A 15,401-nucleotide genomic window follows, 5' to 3' on the forward strand; every position below is an offset into this window, starting at 1 on the left:
GGTTGCCATTTTTGGCACCGACACGTTATACAGCGTTGTACGCGTCCTTCGGCAGACGACGCGCTCTACTGAACCTCCATCTGAGAGGGTTTTGACTGTTGCACCATGGACCTCTCGAGCCTGAACATAGGCAACTATGCTGTCTCGACGAAACACGTCGTCCTCTCGGAAATTCTCGCCGTGACATCGGTCATGCGAAAGAACTCGCGATGGGCACTGTCTACACGCTCGCTCAGCACCCGCGAATCAGCACTTGCAAGCAGCCTCGGACTCAGGCGCGTCAGACAAGAATCAGCAAACCAGTCGACGAAACGCGGAAGCACCGAACAGGAGCTCATGGCCGGCTTCCAGGATCTCAAACGGTTACTGAAGGACGTCGAAAGTCTGTCGTGACTCTGTTGATGTTGTGAAAACCTGCTGACCGTCAATGCCGCAGATGTTGCGGGCCTACCTCTTCCAACCATTCTCTCACCCTTCTGTGCTATCATCCGCTCGCCATTGTCGACAGGCCCCATTACGTCCACGGCGCTCACATCCTTGCACAATCTCTTCGTTTGTGGTCTCATTCACCCAAACGCCCTATCCCTATCTGCCGCGTTGTCCGAACTCAGCAATGCCATCTCGCGCTGTAAGTTCGAGACCAGCGACTCATCCGGGGATGAAGTCGTGCTACTCAAGATCATGACTACCATTCATGACACGCTCTGCGGGCCGGTCGGAGACCTACTGGGAGACGTGGAGGTATGCGAGATGCTGGAGACAGTATTGACAACGTGCTGTCAAGTGCGGTTGAGTGGTACGTGGCAGCGTCTGTGTATCGTGTCTGGCGTTCAACCTCGTGCCAAGAGATCCTGCGTCGGTCAGCCGAGGCGACGATGCATGCGCTTGTGCAGACCGTTTGCTCAAAGTTGCACATCTTGGATCCGGCCGTTGAGGAAGCGAAGCTCGCGGATATTGGCTACGACGCAGACGAGCAAGAGGGCAAGATGAGCATGAAGGCATCCACTGAAGATATACCGCCGAGTGTGGAAACCGGTGGAGACTCGGAGACCCTACGGACACCACATCCTGCAGATGGTCGACCAAGATGTATGTACGACGCTGGACTTCACATGTCATGTGTTAACCACGTTCTACAGACGGATTGGCCTCCATTGTGGAACTCCTCCGAGTAGTCATCAACGTCCTTGACCCCAACGATCCCCTGCACACAGACTCTATCCGCCTAACTGCCCTCCGTATCCTCAACGTTGCCTTCGAGGCCTCTGGCACACATCTTTGCGCGTTCCCTTCGCTGTCAGCGCTCATTGTCGACCAAGGATGCAAATTCCTCTTTCAGCTCGCGCGTTCGGACAACTTCGGCGTCTTGCAGGTCGCTTTGCGGTCGATTGCGACTATGTTCGAGATCACGCGTCCAAAGCTGAAGTTGCAGCAAGAGTTGTTTTTGGCATTCTCGATAGACAGACTAGCACCCCCACCACCGGCTAAGGGCCCGTCAACGTTTGGGAAGCCCTCCCCTAGGCCAGCGACGCCTATCCCGTCAAATCTAGAAGCCGATACGGAGAAGCCCCCGCAAACTCCTAGATTACTCGTCGCACCAGCCAAGGGCGACACTCGCGAGCTTCTCCTGGAAACAGTATGCTTGATATCGCGGCATCCGAGTTTCATGGTCGACCTGTACGTGAACTACGACTGCGACATGAACTGTGAGAATATGTTTGAGCGTATCATCGAGTTCGCGACGAAGGTTGGTGAAAGGTCTGGACTGCATTCTATCAAATATTCACCATCTGTAGGGCATCTACCCCGTAGAGGCACTGGGTGGTCGTGAAGTCAACCAACAAAACGTGCAAGATTTATGCCTAGACATTGTTCTGGGGTTCGTGAACCACATGGCTTCTCGAGCTGAAGGTGTCGGTACCCTTATTCGTCTGTCCGTGGACCACATAACTAATCCAATTCACGCTTCTAGCAAAGCGAGCCGTGGCCGTCGGTGAGATGACAGCATATGATATATGATGGGATGAACTTACTAATCGCATTTCCTTGTAGCACTTCGTCTTGCCTGAAGATCTCCAGCATACCAAGTCGCGGAAAAAATTGGTCCTCACAGGCACGGCACGCTTCAACACGAAGCCCAAGACAGGTATATCGTTCTTGGAAGAACACAAGCTGATCTACACGGATCCGAACGAGCCACGACCACTGAGCCTTGCCAAGTTCCTGAAGAACTCTGCGAGGATGGACAAGCGGCTTCTGGGCGACTTCCTCAGCAGGCCAGAGAACATTGACGTACTGAAAGCGTTCATGGGCTTGTTTGATTTCAAGGATGTATGTTATTCAATAGCACGCTCGAGTGTGAGCTAATTACTGCGCGCAGAAATCTGTAGCTGATGCCATGCGTGAGCTGCTTGAGACGTTCCGATTGCCGGGCGAGTCTCAGCAGATCAATCGAATCACGGAGACCTTTGCAGAGGTGTACATCGCTACTGAACCTGGTGCGTTCGTCACAGAATGCAGAATGTAGTGATATTGACACCGCATTAGCGGAGGTGAAGTCCCAGGATGCAGTATACGTCCTTGCATACTCGATCATTATGTTGAACACGGATCAACATAGTCCTCAGATCAGAGTAGGAGCTTCGAACACTTCACAAGCTCAAAGCTCACATAGCTGCAGAAAAGGATGACGATCGATGATTACAAGCGCAACCTGAAGGGCGTCAACGATGGATCAGATTTCTCGGCAGAGTACTTGGTACGCTCGACTTCGTTTTGACCGCACACTTGGCTATCGTTGACGACTAGGGAAGCAAAATATCTATGATTCCATTCGTAAACGCGAGATCATCATGCCCGAAGAGCATACTGGTCAAGCAGGCTTCGAGTATGCGTGGAAAGAGCTTTTGGCTCGTTCGCGGCAAACAGGCGAGCGCTGTAGCACTCACCATATGGACGCTGACACTGATACGTCCAATGCCAGGCGAACTCATGATGTGCAATGCCTCCACCTTCGACGTCGATATGTTCAAGACTGTTTGGAAGCCTGTCGTGTCGGCCATCGCATACGCGTTCATCACGTTCGATGACGACTACATCATCGAGCGTGCTATCACCGGTTTCCGACAATGTGCAACACTTGCTAGGCATTTTGGCATGGCAGACGTCTTCGACTATGTCGTCGTGCAACTGTCTCAGGCGACAGGTCTCGTTGCAGATTTGCCATCGTCGCAGGTGCCGAATTGGCCGGTGGTCGAGATTGATGGACAAAGCGTGACGGTGTCGTCGCTGTCGGTGAAATTCGGAACGAACCTTAAAGGGCAGCTTGCTGCAGTCGTTCTGTTCAACATCGTCAATGGAAATGGGAATGCTCTGCGAGAAGGGTGGACACAGGTCTGTCCGCATGCTTGCAGTCATGGACCACACTGACATTGGACATGTGGCAGATATTTGAGATGTTCCAGACACTCTTCATTCATTCCCTTCTGCCAACGCGTATGCTGCAGATGGAAGACTTCCTCGGAGGCGTGTCCATCATTCCCCTGCGTCGCTCACAGCCCGCACGCCAGCCCGCACGCTCTGACGGCCTGCTTTCTGCGTTGTCTTCATACCTGATGACACCTTACAGCTCGAGCGCGGAGGCCCTCGTCCCTGACGCGAATGACGCCGATGTGGAGAACACGTTGTCCACCATTGACTGTATCACGAGTTGCCGAGTGGATGAACTTTACAGCCAGATTCTGTGAGCGCCTCTGAGACCGTACGGCAGCTTCCCCACTGATTGAGCGTTGCAGGCAGCTGGACGTTGATGCACTGATCGCCGCGGTACGTGCCCTGGAAGCGCTCGCGCACGAACGTACTGTGGCTCGCTTGAAACAAGAAGCAGATGAAGTACCAGCAGGCAGCACATACCAGGAAGATCCATATGCGCTTCCGTATGATCCTGCGTCTGTGTTCCTTTTGGAGACAATGGTCAGCATCGCATGTCAAACCTCGCAACATATTGAGGAGTTGTGGTGAGTCGGGTACTACACCCGTGCTCGTTTACGTTCTGATGCACTGCAGGCCGGTCATATTCGAGCACCTGTCTGCGTTGTTATCCACACCGCTACAGTACAGCATTTTGCTCATCGAGCGCGCAGTAGTCGGACTACTCAGGCTTTGCTTCATACTGGCCGCCAAGGTAAGACTGCTCCCACTTGAAGAGCGACGTACTGATGATATCGGCAGCCATCCTTGCGTGACCAAGTCTTTGTGTCCTTTGATCTCCTTGCCGGTCTACCTGCGCATATATCGACTTCCGTCGCGGAACAAGTCATTGTGGGTCTTATCCGCATTGCCCGCACGCACCAGGACATGGTCCGATCTTCGACGGAATGGAACCTCGTCTTTGCACTTCTGCGCTCTACTTTGGGCAATCACGAAGCTGCGCGGCAAGCCTTCGAGCTAATCAGCGCACTCGCGGGTGATGGACCAGAGCAGTACGTTACGAGTGACAACTTCCCAGGTCTGATTGCGGTGCTCGATGAGTTCATGACGGCGGCGAGCATGGCAGTTGAGGCACAACAGCAGGGCAGGCGCAATCAAGCGCTCAATGCATCTAAGTAGGTGGCTCGCGCACGCACGGTGATGATTCGCTATCTGACAGTCACAAACTTTAGCTCACCGATCGTCGAGCGAGGCCGAAAAGCCATTGACATAGTGGCTGAGATGAAGAAGTTTTGGGCTCGTTTCGCGGAGACGGGCATCCCACAGGACCAGAGTAAGTCGTCAGTGTTCTTTTGCTTTCGTAAAGCCTATCTGATTTGCAAACTTCTCCTTCAGTTTGGAATCAGCATGCAATGCCGTTGGTTGCATGCCTGGGTCGGCACTCCATCAATGTGTCCCGCGAGATCCGACATGCAGCCTTGGTACACTTGCAACGTGTAGTCCTCGGACCATTCCTTCCCTTGGACGCATCAGACCACTCGCAGGTGGAAGAGCTCTTCCACCGGGTAGTTTTTCCGCTACTGGAAGAGCTACTCAAGCCTCAAGTGCTGATGCGTGACCCTATGAGCCTGCCTGAGACGCGGTTGAGGGCAAGTGCGCTGCTATGTAAAGCGTTTATGCATCTCGAGGCAAGGGAGGGTCAGACGGCAGATGTGAAGGCGTTGTGGATGCAAGTTTTGGATCTGCTTGATCGACTGATGCACACTGATCGGAGAGACCAACTGGTATGTTGACTGCATGAGTTGTTGTGTGAATGTACTGATTGCGTCTGGGATTAAATTTGACAGTACGAAGCCATCCCGGAGTCACTCAAGAACGTCGTTCTGGTGATGAACGCTACAGGATTATTGGTCCAGCCTACGATCCCAGACACGCGCGACGAGCGTCAGAGGCAACTGTGGGACGCTACCTTCGAGCGTATCCAACGATTCCTCCCAGGATTTCTTGGGGAGGTCCTTCCCGAGCCCATGCCAGCCCATATGGCACGGCCAAACCCCTCGATACAGGCACTGTCTGTACCATCGACACCGGTGCCGTCGTGAGCGCCAACTGACATGCGGCGAGCGGACATTTTTGCATTGTTATTGTATTTATCCATTCGTGTTATTTGGCTGCAACAGACCCACGGACCTGATGTTCGTCATTATATCGCTCTTACACGCTGGAACTCTTGACTATGTGTACATTCACCAGATACTGAGACAGCAGGCACGCGGCACTTCTCGAAGGATGGCACTCATCAAGTGCTCCCGTAACAGAGCGACGGGGAATCAATACCGCTCTTAACAGCACAGGGGCCTTACGCCCCGCGAATCGATCCACTGATGTATGCTCAGCCTACGTCCTTCACCTTCGTGGGCATTCTGAATTATGGGAGAATTGGGCGCATAATTACGCGTTACGTGGTGACTACTCTAGACGATAGCACAAACATGCCGCTATGGGAGGTAAGTAGCAATGTAGAAATTCATGCGAGACACGCTGTTCATTCACGATCCTGCGGGGTAGCTGTCATAATCAGCCGGCAGGTGGCATTTACCGCATTGTAATCAGCTTGTAGGTGGAATTTGCCGCATTGTACAGTCTTGATGAACGAGGGCGGGTGAGCTTAGGTTTATTAATCTGCATGTGGTGTATACGTACAGCTGCCACGTTGAACACACACTAGGGATCCGGAAATGCCTTACACATACGGGCTCTTCTTTCCCCAGCATGGCTAGGTCACTCGTCGAGTCCTTGGTTCTCAATGCCAACCGTACGGACTGCCGTTCCCCAGGTGATGTGGACAGATTGTTAGTTGGCCGCCTATATATACTTGCAGAGCTGCGTTGTGGTTCCCCAGATCCTGAAAGCTCCTTCCATCGTTGTCTCGCCAGCGGAATCCCTAAACAAGGTCTTTGATACAACTACGTTCTTGATCCCGAACGTCATAGCAGTGATCGTACGTCGTTTTGATAGCATCGCAGACCTCACAGCTGACGCCTCACGCACCACGGCCAGGAAGATGCGAAAAGCCAAATCGGGCCAGCCACAACGATTACTACCGGATTCGGAGGTACGTAGTGATCATGTATAACAGGCGACATCAGTTTTCTGACAAGCTTGCCAGTTTGACCTCAGTGACGAAACATGGCGGTTATACGAGGATTTGTTCAAAAATGGCGACAAAGCATTCATCAAAGGTTGGGACAAGGATCTCAACACGTTACTCCTCTTCGTAAGCATTTTCGATTCATAGTGCCAGATCTGCTCTTACGACGATATCCAGGCAACCCTGTTCTCCGCCATGGTGACGGCATTTGTGCTAGAATCGTACAAATCGCTCGGGTCGACCACGGATATGTGCTCCACCTCAGACGATATCCGGCAATCATCATCAACGCTGCTCAGTGCTCATCCCAGTGCTGTCGCTGTGCGGATCAACGTGTTATGGTTCTCCAGCCTTATCGCAAGCGTCTCCACTGCATTCCTAGCCGTTCTGACAAAAGAATGGCTCGCCGTCCTCCTTGAGGGTCGCGATGATCCTCATATCGGAACGAGAGGTCGACAGCTTCAACATCGTCATGACAACATCCGGAGCTGGAGACTGTCACAGGTCCTTCCCTTCCTCCCTTTCCTCCTGCACATATCCTTCCTGCTCTTCTTTGCCGGCCTGGTCAATTTCCTATGGTACATCAACAAGACGGTGGCCATTGTCGCAGCTGTCCTCGTCTGCGCAATGACTTCGGTATACTGCTGGACACACATTAGGTCCATCCTGAACCCAAGCTGCCCATACAAGACGTCATTAACCTCCCTTATCCTGTCATTGGCGAACTCTGTTCGGATAATCATAGTGTGGCATATCCCAGCCGCCTTGGCTAAACTGTGGGTCGTCGTGACCGTTTTCAGGAAGACGCTCGATCATGAAGACCACGAGCTGGCTCAGACCGCTTGGGATGTCCTAGTGATGTCATGGTTCCGAGGAACATGGAGAGGAACATTTCCCACCTTGCGAGATGTTTTCCCTGACACGGAAGGCGGCCTGCCGCCGGAGGTCACTGCTCTCGGACCCGCGAATATTCTCCGTTTGCGAGAGGACGTGTATTTGGCACAAAATGCGACTCACATGAACGCTCGCGCTCTGGCTCGGATAATCATCATGCTCAGGTTTTCGGCGCGCGCAGGAGAGGACGCACACATACGGCTGGTCCTCAAAGAACTCTGCGAGTTCCCAGCGCTAGTCGAACACAGATCCCTCTTCATCCACGCAGGCGCTGTCAGACTCTTGACACGCCAACTTTCACGACCTCTCCCTAATCAGCCAGAGCCACCGGTAGATACGGCGGCTCCATACGCACGGACCCTCGTGCGCCTTCTGACGGAGGCAGATCCTGAAGCCGATGATGCCCGGACGATTGCATTCCAGATCAGAGGGATCCCTGTACCTTGGGACATCCGACTACAACAACTTCCACCATACATCCTCTACAATTATCGTCCTGAAGACGCACTAGTCCAATTGGGCTTGTTCGAGGGCATGCAATTCATGGGTCGATCTTCAACTAGCAATATCGTACTGTTCTCGCACGCGCTGAGACTGCGACTTATTCGAGCGGTTTCCTCAGGGAGACACAGATCCTCCCGACTTGACACCGGCGAATACGTTGAACTGGGCAACCTCGTCGACCAGTTCTACAGGCAGCTACTGTCCCGTCGAACTCCAGAAATGTGGGCCGAGCTCTCTGAAGACGATCTGATATCCTTGGTCAACACCATCATCTACATTGGCATGAATCGTCGACACGTCGTATCATCCCTCTTCACGAGTGTCGCAGACCAACGCTGGCATGCAGCGTTTTTGTCGAAATCCCTTCATGCACTGGCCACTTTGATGACGAATCGGCCAAAAATGGGGTACCCCGTTCTGCGCCAAATCTGCTGGAGCATGTGGATGCTGTCCATGCCGACATCGAAATCTTTATCCGGGTTACTTGTCCCCGTGGTGAAGTCCACCACCGAACTCGCCTCCGAGCTGTCAGAGTTATTGGACATACAAGGGGATGCATCATTCTGCTACACAGCCGTGGTCCTCTTAGACCACACTCTTTGGTGGGAAGTTGCGCACCGCCCAGATTCCCTGTCGGATGCACCGTTACTTGATTCTCGGTCGACTGTTGAGGTACTAGAAGGGGAGGCCGTCGACCTGAGGAACAAGCTTTTGGAGAAGTTTGTTGTCTTTCTACAGGTGCTCGTGTCTTTGGGGAGCAGAGGACATCCGTCAGAGCCTGACACACAGTCACGGTCGGGGGCACGATGGAGCATACGGATAGTGCAGTACTTCGAGTCGCACTTCGCGGATTCGCCAGAAAGACAGACGCTGCAACACCACGACCGTGTGGACGCTATTGCCGGAGTTTCGCGCGGCGCGTTCACCCGCCTTACACGACATGTGCTCAGGATCTGCGGGACCGTCCTCGAGATGAAACGAAGGAACCTGGATCTACCGATGTCGTGTTGGGAAGACGTGCTATTGAACACGTGCTATTTTCTGGCGAGGATCACCTCCGACCTGAACCATCCCCTCAGGCTGCCATCACAGGGCGGGCAACAGGGGCTAAAATCCGGGTCGGACCGCGAGGTTATGTTCCTACGCCTTGCACTAGTGGAATTCACCGGTTGGGTGATTCGCGAATGTCTCCGTCGCGGTGGTGAACAGACGGCCCCAGAGCATGTCGATGCGGATACTAGCACCCTATCCTTCATCGACGACCTTATGTTGCGTCAAGACCAAAGCACGCCTCCAAAGCTGGACAAAGTAGTGGCTAACATCGTTTTGTCAATCGAAGAAGCGTGCGGGATTGTCTCAGAATCGCAGCAGAGTCACTCGTACTTGCTGTCGTTGAAACAATCGGCCGCGGTGTGGCGGCCCGCCATTGGCGCATTCTTGACATGCGTTGAGGGATTAGTAGGTGAAACACGCCTCGACCCAAAGATACAAAAAGCTTTGCGTTCCAACTTACAGAAATGTTTCAAAGACGGCGTGATGTCAATGGTCGGCGACTTGGAAGAAAACATTGGTAGTACCCTTGCAAACCAGGGCGGTTGGCCTGCTATCCGCGTAAAGGATGCCTGTTCCAAGGCAATTCAAGATGAGATGGACAACCCGAATGGGGGAGATGATGGCAATCCTCAGTAGCTTGGAGGAAGGCGACCCCACAGCTGGCGTGGAATGACTCCTATATTGTATACAGCGCGACAGTACGTTCAAATTCTGCGGTTTTGTCACTGGCACTGACCTGCGTCTAAGCTCATCGATCCAGGCTCCGAGTCACAACTTTCACCGGCGACTGAATCGACCAAGAGCTCCATCCTGTTTGACTCCCTCAACTTTCATACTGTACGAATTCCATCGACTCAACCACTAGGTCATGACCTCCCAGTTCGTAATGTTGTACCGTCTTCATTCGATGTAACCCATATTCCATGTCTCGTTCTAATTCTGGATCCCAAACGCTACTTTCCCGATGACAATGTCCTTGTCCTCACTAAACTCCGCATGCCATTCATGATGTGTCTCGTTTGTGCTGATAGTATATGCTATGTATATGCATCTTCTGGCTTGCAATCTTGATCTTGATCTATACTGTAGCTATACTCCCGTTGTCACTGTCAGGGGCGCCCGAGCGTGTCACGTAGTCACGGATTGCAATGTCTCAACTCGTTCAAGAGTGTTACGCGGGACTGGGATACAAGTATGTTCATCAGCGCTAGCCACCTGAAATTTTCGCTTCGACCGAGCATTAGCTGATAGGACTACGTACCAAATGGCTCACAGCGTCGAGACGCGGACAACATGTGAATACATCCTATCACGGCTCGACGCCCCGAAGCGGCCAGTCTACAATAGTCTGAGACTCACGTCAGGAAGGCCATGTCTCTAGCACTGCCATCTCTACATCTCCACTGGCACCCTCTTCATCTTTCCCCGAGGCCAACGCTGGGCTCGAGTCCGAGTTCGACGTCCCGTCATAGTCGGCGAAATCTCTCGGCATCCCAGCATTCTTCTCCTTCGTTGTCGTCGAGGCCGCTTGCTCCTCGTCCGTGAAGGCCAGCGAGCCTCCCAGCGAACCGAACGCCGTCGAATATGACCAAAACTGCAGCGCCGATGGGCCCTGGGAGACACCCGCACGCTCAGCGGGCTCCCAGGATAGAGTATGCATATCAGCGTCCCCGGAAGCTTGGTCCGCGCGGAGGGTGCTCTGCAGGAGAGAGACTTCGCGGAGATTGAAGAAGAGTCGCGAGAGAAGGAGTGTGGTGAACCTGCATGATGGGTCAACAACGATCAGACGGTGTCGCCTGATAGCAGGAAATGCATACGAGTATATAAAATTGTCAAAATCTTGGATTGCCTGTGGAATCGGTGGTCAGATTGAACACTGGGATGTCGGAATGGATGTAGAAGGAAGGGACTCACGGGTATCTTGGCCCAACAGACCGCGCTGAAGATGTTTAGGACGAGCAAAGAGCTAATGGACACAGAAGGGGAGGAGTTGAGCCACAAGGTTATAATCTCGGTATGATCGGCAGTCTCCTCGCCTGCGATCGACACACTCACCCAAAGTAAAGCGTTCCTGAGACGCGACCGACAATGATATACCGTCAGACAACGACGAGAAGCTACAGCGGCGCATCAGGCAGAATGCTCACCGTCTCGCAGGAGGAGCAGCGTGAGGGGAATGTCCGACTTGGTGAGGTGCGACATCCGCTTGACGCCGTACGTGACGCGCCAAGTTGCGAGCAGCACGAGCGCATCGCCGACGACAGTACTGACGCGCGTCGCGATCTCGACTGGCAGCAAGAGATTCAATTCAGGTCAGTAAGCAAAAGGATGGGACAGACGGGACAGTCGTCAGGCGTACATCTACGGGTGTGCGAGGTCAGCAACCGCGGACGAGAGGGCAAAACCCCGAGCATTGAGATGATACTGACATGCTTTGGACTCGCGCAGGGACATTGTTCGTGATTGTGCATGTGTAGGAAGGCGGAAGAACCTCCCAGATCATGAGAATGTTCCGGTGCTGGGAAGTATCATCAATGTCCACTTGCACGATCGGCGCAGACTCGAGTCTGATAAATTGGGCGCACCAGGTTCGTAGCCACTGGAACGAGGGACAGGGCGAAGACCATGATGGGTACTGACCAGTCTCGTGGATTGATCGCGTATACGCGCAGGGCGGAGATTGCTGAATGTCTCGAATGCGTTCTCAGTGATTGACATGAGGACGCACATAGTCTCACCTCCCCATGTCAAGTACATGACACAAGTGTCAGCACCGTAGGCTAGGTTCAGCGCATACACACTGCAATATGCACCGGTCAGATTTCCGGAAGCGGCGACTATATCGGCCGGTAAGTTCCACGAACCTCTGCAAATGTTGAGCGTTAGCAGCCATGTACGGCATACAGTACGTGCCATAGCGAAGGAGGACTTGCCTTACAATCGAGGTCCCACCAGGTAGCGATGTTAATCACGAAATACAGTGGAGTGGATACGTGCATCAGCACGTAGAGAATAGGCACGATGGGTATCCTTCGCTGGCTCGGACGTCCCCATATGAGATCCACCTCGCGATCAAACGTGATCAGCCGGTCATATGCGTAGAGCGCTGGTGCGCAGAGGGGTGTCACTTCGAAGGAGCACCAGGAATAGAGCATCGTAGTGCTTACCAAACGGAGCAGCGAGCAAGAAGTTCTGGATTAAACTGTACGTAAACACGTCAGACAATGTACGAGAGCGTGTAAGAAGAGACATCGCGTACGCGGAGTCCAGCTGGTATATCAATTGCGGGTTGCTCGACATGGCGGACGAAGGGCCTTTGGGGCCTCAAGAAAGGGGTTTCGCGGCACTGGCAGCGCATGCGTTGGCTTCGACGCGCCGAATTATGCTCGCACCAATAAGGTTTGACTGACAGTGAAGCAGAATCCGATGAGTGGTCGAGGGTAGGGATCCATATACAAGGTGTTGGGTGCATGGGGCAGTGGCCCGCCGCAGCTTCTCGGGAATCGAAGCACAACTCAACAAGAGATATCAGTTCACGCACATGCGAAAAGCGAGCGATAAGACGCACAGTAGGTGACCACTTTGCTACTTTGTAAGGGTCGCAGCCGCTTCCCTTCGCAGCGCCATGCGATTGTCCACACGAAGTAGATGGATGTCAATGTAGCCATAGTTCCCGTGTCATGGACGCCAGCGCGCAGTCAGAAGAAGTGTGGATATCTGGTGCATGTGTCCAAGGAATCATCGCCACGAGCGATATTGACCACTGGTGGCGCTGGTGACTGGACCTCGCTTGGCGATGTGATGTGAGGTAAGTAGAAGGAGAGGAACGTCCGACTTGAGCGCAGAACGTGCTCTGTGGCATTCTGAACAGTGGCGGTAGCTACCGCTTTGTTCTCTGAAACATGTATATTGCAGAGATGGTTAATGCAGAAAAAGCTTACACGACGCGCCCTGCAACGATGGCTAGTGCTACTGTACTTGCCAGTGGTTGGTCCATCGAGGCCACAATTCGGTAACCTGGAGACAGCAGGATGAGCACTGGCATGACACCTACGCGATGCATTCGGACCAACCTGATATGTACTGACACAGAACGTCAGGCTACGCCGCACCTGGTGATCGCACCTTGCACCATCCGCTGCGCTGCTAGTACTAAGAGCCCACGGAGGTATCAATGCCGTCGTGCTTCGAGAAGTCCACCAATGGTGCACCAAAACAGCGTCTTCCGAGTACGCGCCTCTTCACACCTCCGATATTGACTTTGATTGTTGTGCTACCTGCACTGGGCTGCCAGAAGACTGGTGACGTGGTAAATGATGCCTGCGAAACTGTGGGCCGTGGCAGTCCAGGTATGAGGCTGATGAATTGCCCCGTGTGCGCACAGTACTGCGTGCCGAAGAATTGCTGTTGACCTGACAGAGGACTCGGACGCCTGAAGTCAACTCGTGCTGCCGCTGGTCGCGGAGACGGTTATATCCCAGATCTGATTCCGATTGACCTGTGCACATTTGCCTAAATGGGACGTTTTGTGGCGTCGCCGCTGCGCCCCGCGCCGGGCCAGCGTCACGGTATTGAACGTTGTCACGGTAATGTTAATCGTTGTCTCAGGCTTTCATAAAACCGCGCCGCTCAACTTCTATGCTGAGGATGGCTAGTGCGGCCAGATTGCACGTCTCCGAATTGATGAATGAGGGAGTCGTGACTCGGTGTAAGTATGTCGTGTCCGTTGACTCCTTACATTGATTCCGCCGCTTATAAGGGTCTTGTATGGCCTTATAGGCCAGGTTAGCTTTTGGCGATGCGTTTTCTTGCTCTGAAGCTCAATGAAGCTGCATGTCAGAGTACTAGGGAAATGATGATTTCAAATCACCCGTTCTGAACCCCGAAGCCCATTTAGCCTTGCTCACAAGCATTCACGAACGACGCGGGATTTATTGGTGAGGGATCGAGGGCTGGGGTGAGTCACTCGTACCGGTCCATGGCATGTCTAACCCTCGTCCCCAGGTCATATGTGGTGCTCGACCGACCGCCGTCACCGCCCCTCCGTGCGAGACGCACGAGCTCTTCCTCAAACTACGCAGCATCTTGGCGATTCCAGCGTTGACTTATTCAACCAGTTTGCCATACGTACCGCGCTTCCCCTCAATGCCGTGCTTTATTTTGCTGACTTCAGAGCGTGGATGCCCCTCTGATGAGCAGCAGCATCAGCTTGGATTCAGATCCAGACGCGGGGGAAGGTGGAGATCGACTGACGATGCGCACTGAGCCCATGCCGGCTTTCATCGGACACGCAAGGCGCACCCGTGAACGCAGACAGGAGCCTCTGGCGGATGCAGCACGAAGAAGGCATTTAAGATTCTAGCGATCGTGGCGGACAGGGTCCGCTGCGTGACGAGTACGCACAAAAGATCGGCAAGCCATATGGTGGAGAGAACAGCTGGGCGGTTCGTTCACTATGTGGACTCATAGCTCTGAGCGGAAGACTCGGACTACCCATCATTACTCGGTGCGAAGATTCAATGTCAGTTCTCTTTCCGGTTGACACTGTCGTTAGGCCCCGTCGATCTTGCAACTCGCTGCATTCGAGCTCGTCCGCGCTCGGCTTGCCCATGAAGTGGGTCCATATGCTTGCAATTGGTTGTGGTCTACCTGTCTGGGCGCGCGGCTCCGCATGGTCCGTCTTGCCTGAAATGCCTGGACGTCGTCGCTACTTGGTTCCGGTGCGAGTTGGACTCGTCAATAAAGGAGTCATTGACCTCGCGCCCAATAACGCAGAACAGTCACGATGCATCCTAGCCAGTCTCTGTTGCCTTACTGCGGAGCATAATCCATGCGTCGATCTTACGGCGGCCCTCAGGCTGGTTCTAAGAAAGCCAACAGGAAGGTTTGAGGAAGGTGCGCAATTCATCATTGACCTGCGTTCCTTCCGGGCGTCCGGGCGACCCGCCTGCAGAATTGCCTATCATGGCTGGCCTGTGGTGTGGAATCGACATCTTGACCCAATTTTGAGCTTCAATGATGGAAGCGCTGGGCCTGAGTTGCAACACTTTGCTATCTACTCTCACAATACTCTCACAAGCTCCCCTTCGATGTCACTTCAGAGTTCCACAGATAATCAACGGCGGCCTCGCAGTGAGAATCGCTGCTGCGGCAGACGCCGCTGGGACACGGTTCAATATCCGTGGTCGTTTGAACATCTGAGGTAAGAGCTCTCCCGGACGGTCGCTGTGTATGGACTAACTGTTGAATGTACCTGCAGCATGAGCCCGCCAAGTAAATGTAGCCCGCCATCACCATAGCCACGTTCGTTGAGCCGCGAAGGACATACGGAAGCAATCTCAGGGACGCGATACGAGACGAGCGCCTTTCC

General features: G+C 53.5%; 6 protein-coding genes across 6 annotated transcripts; 2 read left to right on the forward strand and 4 right to left on the reverse strand.

Annotated features, from left to right (window-relative positions):
* The first annotated feature begins 8 nt into the window (after positions 1-8).
* B0H18DRAFT_1009196 (Sec7-domain-containing protein) lies at positions 9-5,619 on the forward strand. Its single transcript, XM_048028840.1, has 19 exons — positions 9-382; positions 437-796; positions 847-1,089; positions 1,140-1,747; positions 1,797-1,913; positions 1,973-1,993; positions 2,053-2,331; positions 2,381-2,498; positions 2,548-2,633; positions 2,681-2,758; positions 2,814-2,928; positions 2,984-3,393; positions 3,447-3,742; positions 3,795-4,016; positions 4,066-4,183; positions 4,231-4,604; positions 4,662-4,762; positions 4,825-5,213; positions 5,277-5,619. The coding sequence occupies exons 1-19, from the start codon at positions 106-108 to the stop codon at positions 5,529-5,531; spliced, it is 4,467 nt and encodes a 1,488-aa protein (XP_047892991.1). The 5' UTR covers positions 9-105; the 3' UTR covers positions 5,532-5,619.
* Positions 5,620-6,613: 994 nt separating this feature from the next.
* On the forward strand, positions 6,614-7,222 carry B0H18DRAFT_822427 (uncharacterized protein; the record flags this gene model as incomplete). Its single annotated transcript, XM_048039310.1, has 2 exons — positions 6,614-6,706; positions 6,734-7,222. Coding segments are annotated over 2 exons (582 nt in total), but the record flags the coding sequence as incomplete, so codon positions are not given.
* A 1,291-nt stretch (positions 7,223-8,513) lies between these two features.
* B0H18DRAFT_1009204 (uncharacterized protein) lies at positions 8,514-8,845 on the reverse strand. Its single transcript, XM_048028841.1, has one exon. It carries the CDS (start codon positions 8,791-8,793, stop codon positions 8,545-8,547), a length of 249 nt encoding a protein of 82 aa, XP_047892993.1. The 5' UTR covers positions 8,794-8,845; the 3' UTR covers positions 8,514-8,544.
* Position 8,846: 1 nt separating this feature from the next.
* B0H18DRAFT_1009205 (uncharacterized protein) lies at positions 8,847-9,247 on the reverse strand. Its single transcript, XM_048028842.1, has one exon. The coding sequence runs from the start codon at positions 9,232-9,234 to the stop codon at positions 9,013-9,015; it is 222 nt and encodes a 73-aa protein (XP_047892994.1). The 5' UTR covers positions 9,235-9,247; the 3' UTR covers positions 8,847-9,012.
* A 999-nt stretch (positions 9,248-10,246) lies between these two features.
* Positions 10,247-11,651, reverse strand: B0H18DRAFT_381498 (uncharacterized protein). The gene is made up of 6 exons (XM_048037840.1): positions 11,461-11,651; positions 11,179-11,319; positions 11,087-11,102; positions 10,946-10,997; positions 10,849-10,880; positions 10,247-10,791 (listed from the first exon to the last, which is right to left on the reverse strand). The coding sequence occupies exons 1-6, from the start codon at positions 11,483-11,485 to the stop codon at positions 10,392-10,394; spliced, it is 666 nt and encodes a 221-aa protein (XP_047892995.1). The 5' UTR covers positions 11,486-11,651; the 3' UTR covers positions 10,247-10,391.
* Positions 11,652-11,657: 6 nt separating this feature from the next.
* B0H18DRAFT_381478 (uncharacterized protein) lies at positions 11,658-12,490 on the reverse strand. Its single transcript, XM_048037839.1, has 5 exons — positions 12,291-12,490; positions 12,199-12,233; positions 11,961-12,137; positions 11,770-11,831; positions 11,658-11,714 (listed from the first exon to the last, which is right to left on the reverse strand). The coding sequence occupies exons 1-4, from the start codon at positions 12,329-12,331 to the stop codon at positions 11,818-11,820; spliced, it is 267 nt and encodes an 88-aa protein (XP_047892996.1). The 5' UTR covers positions 12,332-12,490; the 3' UTR covers positions 11,658-11,714; positions 11,770-11,817.
* Positions 12,491-15,401: the final 2,911 nt, after the last annotated feature.

The sequence above is a fragment of the Fomitopsis serialis genome (genome assembly GCF_022376445.1).
Source record: "Fomitopsis serialis strain Sig1Antser10 chromosome Unknown B0H18scaffold_36, whole genome shotgun sequence".
Classification (NCBI taxonomy): Eukaryota; Fungi; Basidiomycota; class Agaricomycetes; order Polyporales; family Fomitopsidaceae; genus Fomitopsis; species Fomitopsis serialis.

Excerpts from the sequence above, each read along its gene's own strand:
- B0H18DRAFT_381478 (XM_048037839.1), bottom strand. The coding sequence starts at position 12,331 with ATGTCGAGCAACCCGCAATTGATATACCAGCTGGACTCCGC. Across the intron at positions 12,234-12,290 it reads ATATACCAGCTGGACTCCGC|TTTAATCCAGAACTTCTTGC; the intron begins GTACGCGATGTC and ends GTTTACGTACAG. Across the intron at positions 12,138-12,198 it reads CTTGCTCGCTGCTCCGTTTG|CGCTCTACGCATATGACCGG; the intron begins GTAAGCACTACG and ends TCTGCGCACCAG.
- B0H18DRAFT_1009204 (XM_048028841.1), bottom strand. The coding sequence starts at position 8,793 with ATGCTCCATCGTGCCCCCGACCGTGACTGTGTGTCAGGCTCTGACGGA.
- B0H18DRAFT_1009205 (XM_048028842.1), bottom strand. The coding sequence starts at position 9,234 with ATGAAGGATAGGGTGCTAGTATCCGCATCGACATGCTCTGGGGCCGTC.
- B0H18DRAFT_1009196 (XM_048028840.1), top strand. The coding sequence starts at position 106 with ATGGACCTCTCGAGCCTGAACATAGGCAACTATGCTGTCTCGACGAAA. Across the intron at positions 2,759-2,813 it reads ATTTCTCGGCAGAGTACTTG|CAAAATATCTATGATTCCAT; the intron begins GTACGCTCGACT and ends CGACTAGGGAAG. Across the intron at positions 5,214-5,276 it reads CTGATCGGAGAGACCAACTG|TACGAAGCCATCCCGGAGTC; the intron begins GTATGTTGACTG and ends TAAATTTGACAG.
- B0H18DRAFT_381498 (XM_048037840.1), bottom strand. The coding sequence starts at position 11,485 with ATGTCCCTGCGCGAGTCCAAAGCAT. Across the intron at positions 11,320-11,460 it reads CCTGCGCGAGTCCAAAGCAT|TCGAGATCGCGACGCGCGTC; the intron begins GTCAGTATCATC and ends TCTTGCTGCCAG. Across the intron at positions 10,792-10,848 it reads TTTGACAATTTTATATACTC|GTTCACCACACTCCTTCTCT; the intron begins GTATGCATTTCC and ends CCCATCATGCAG.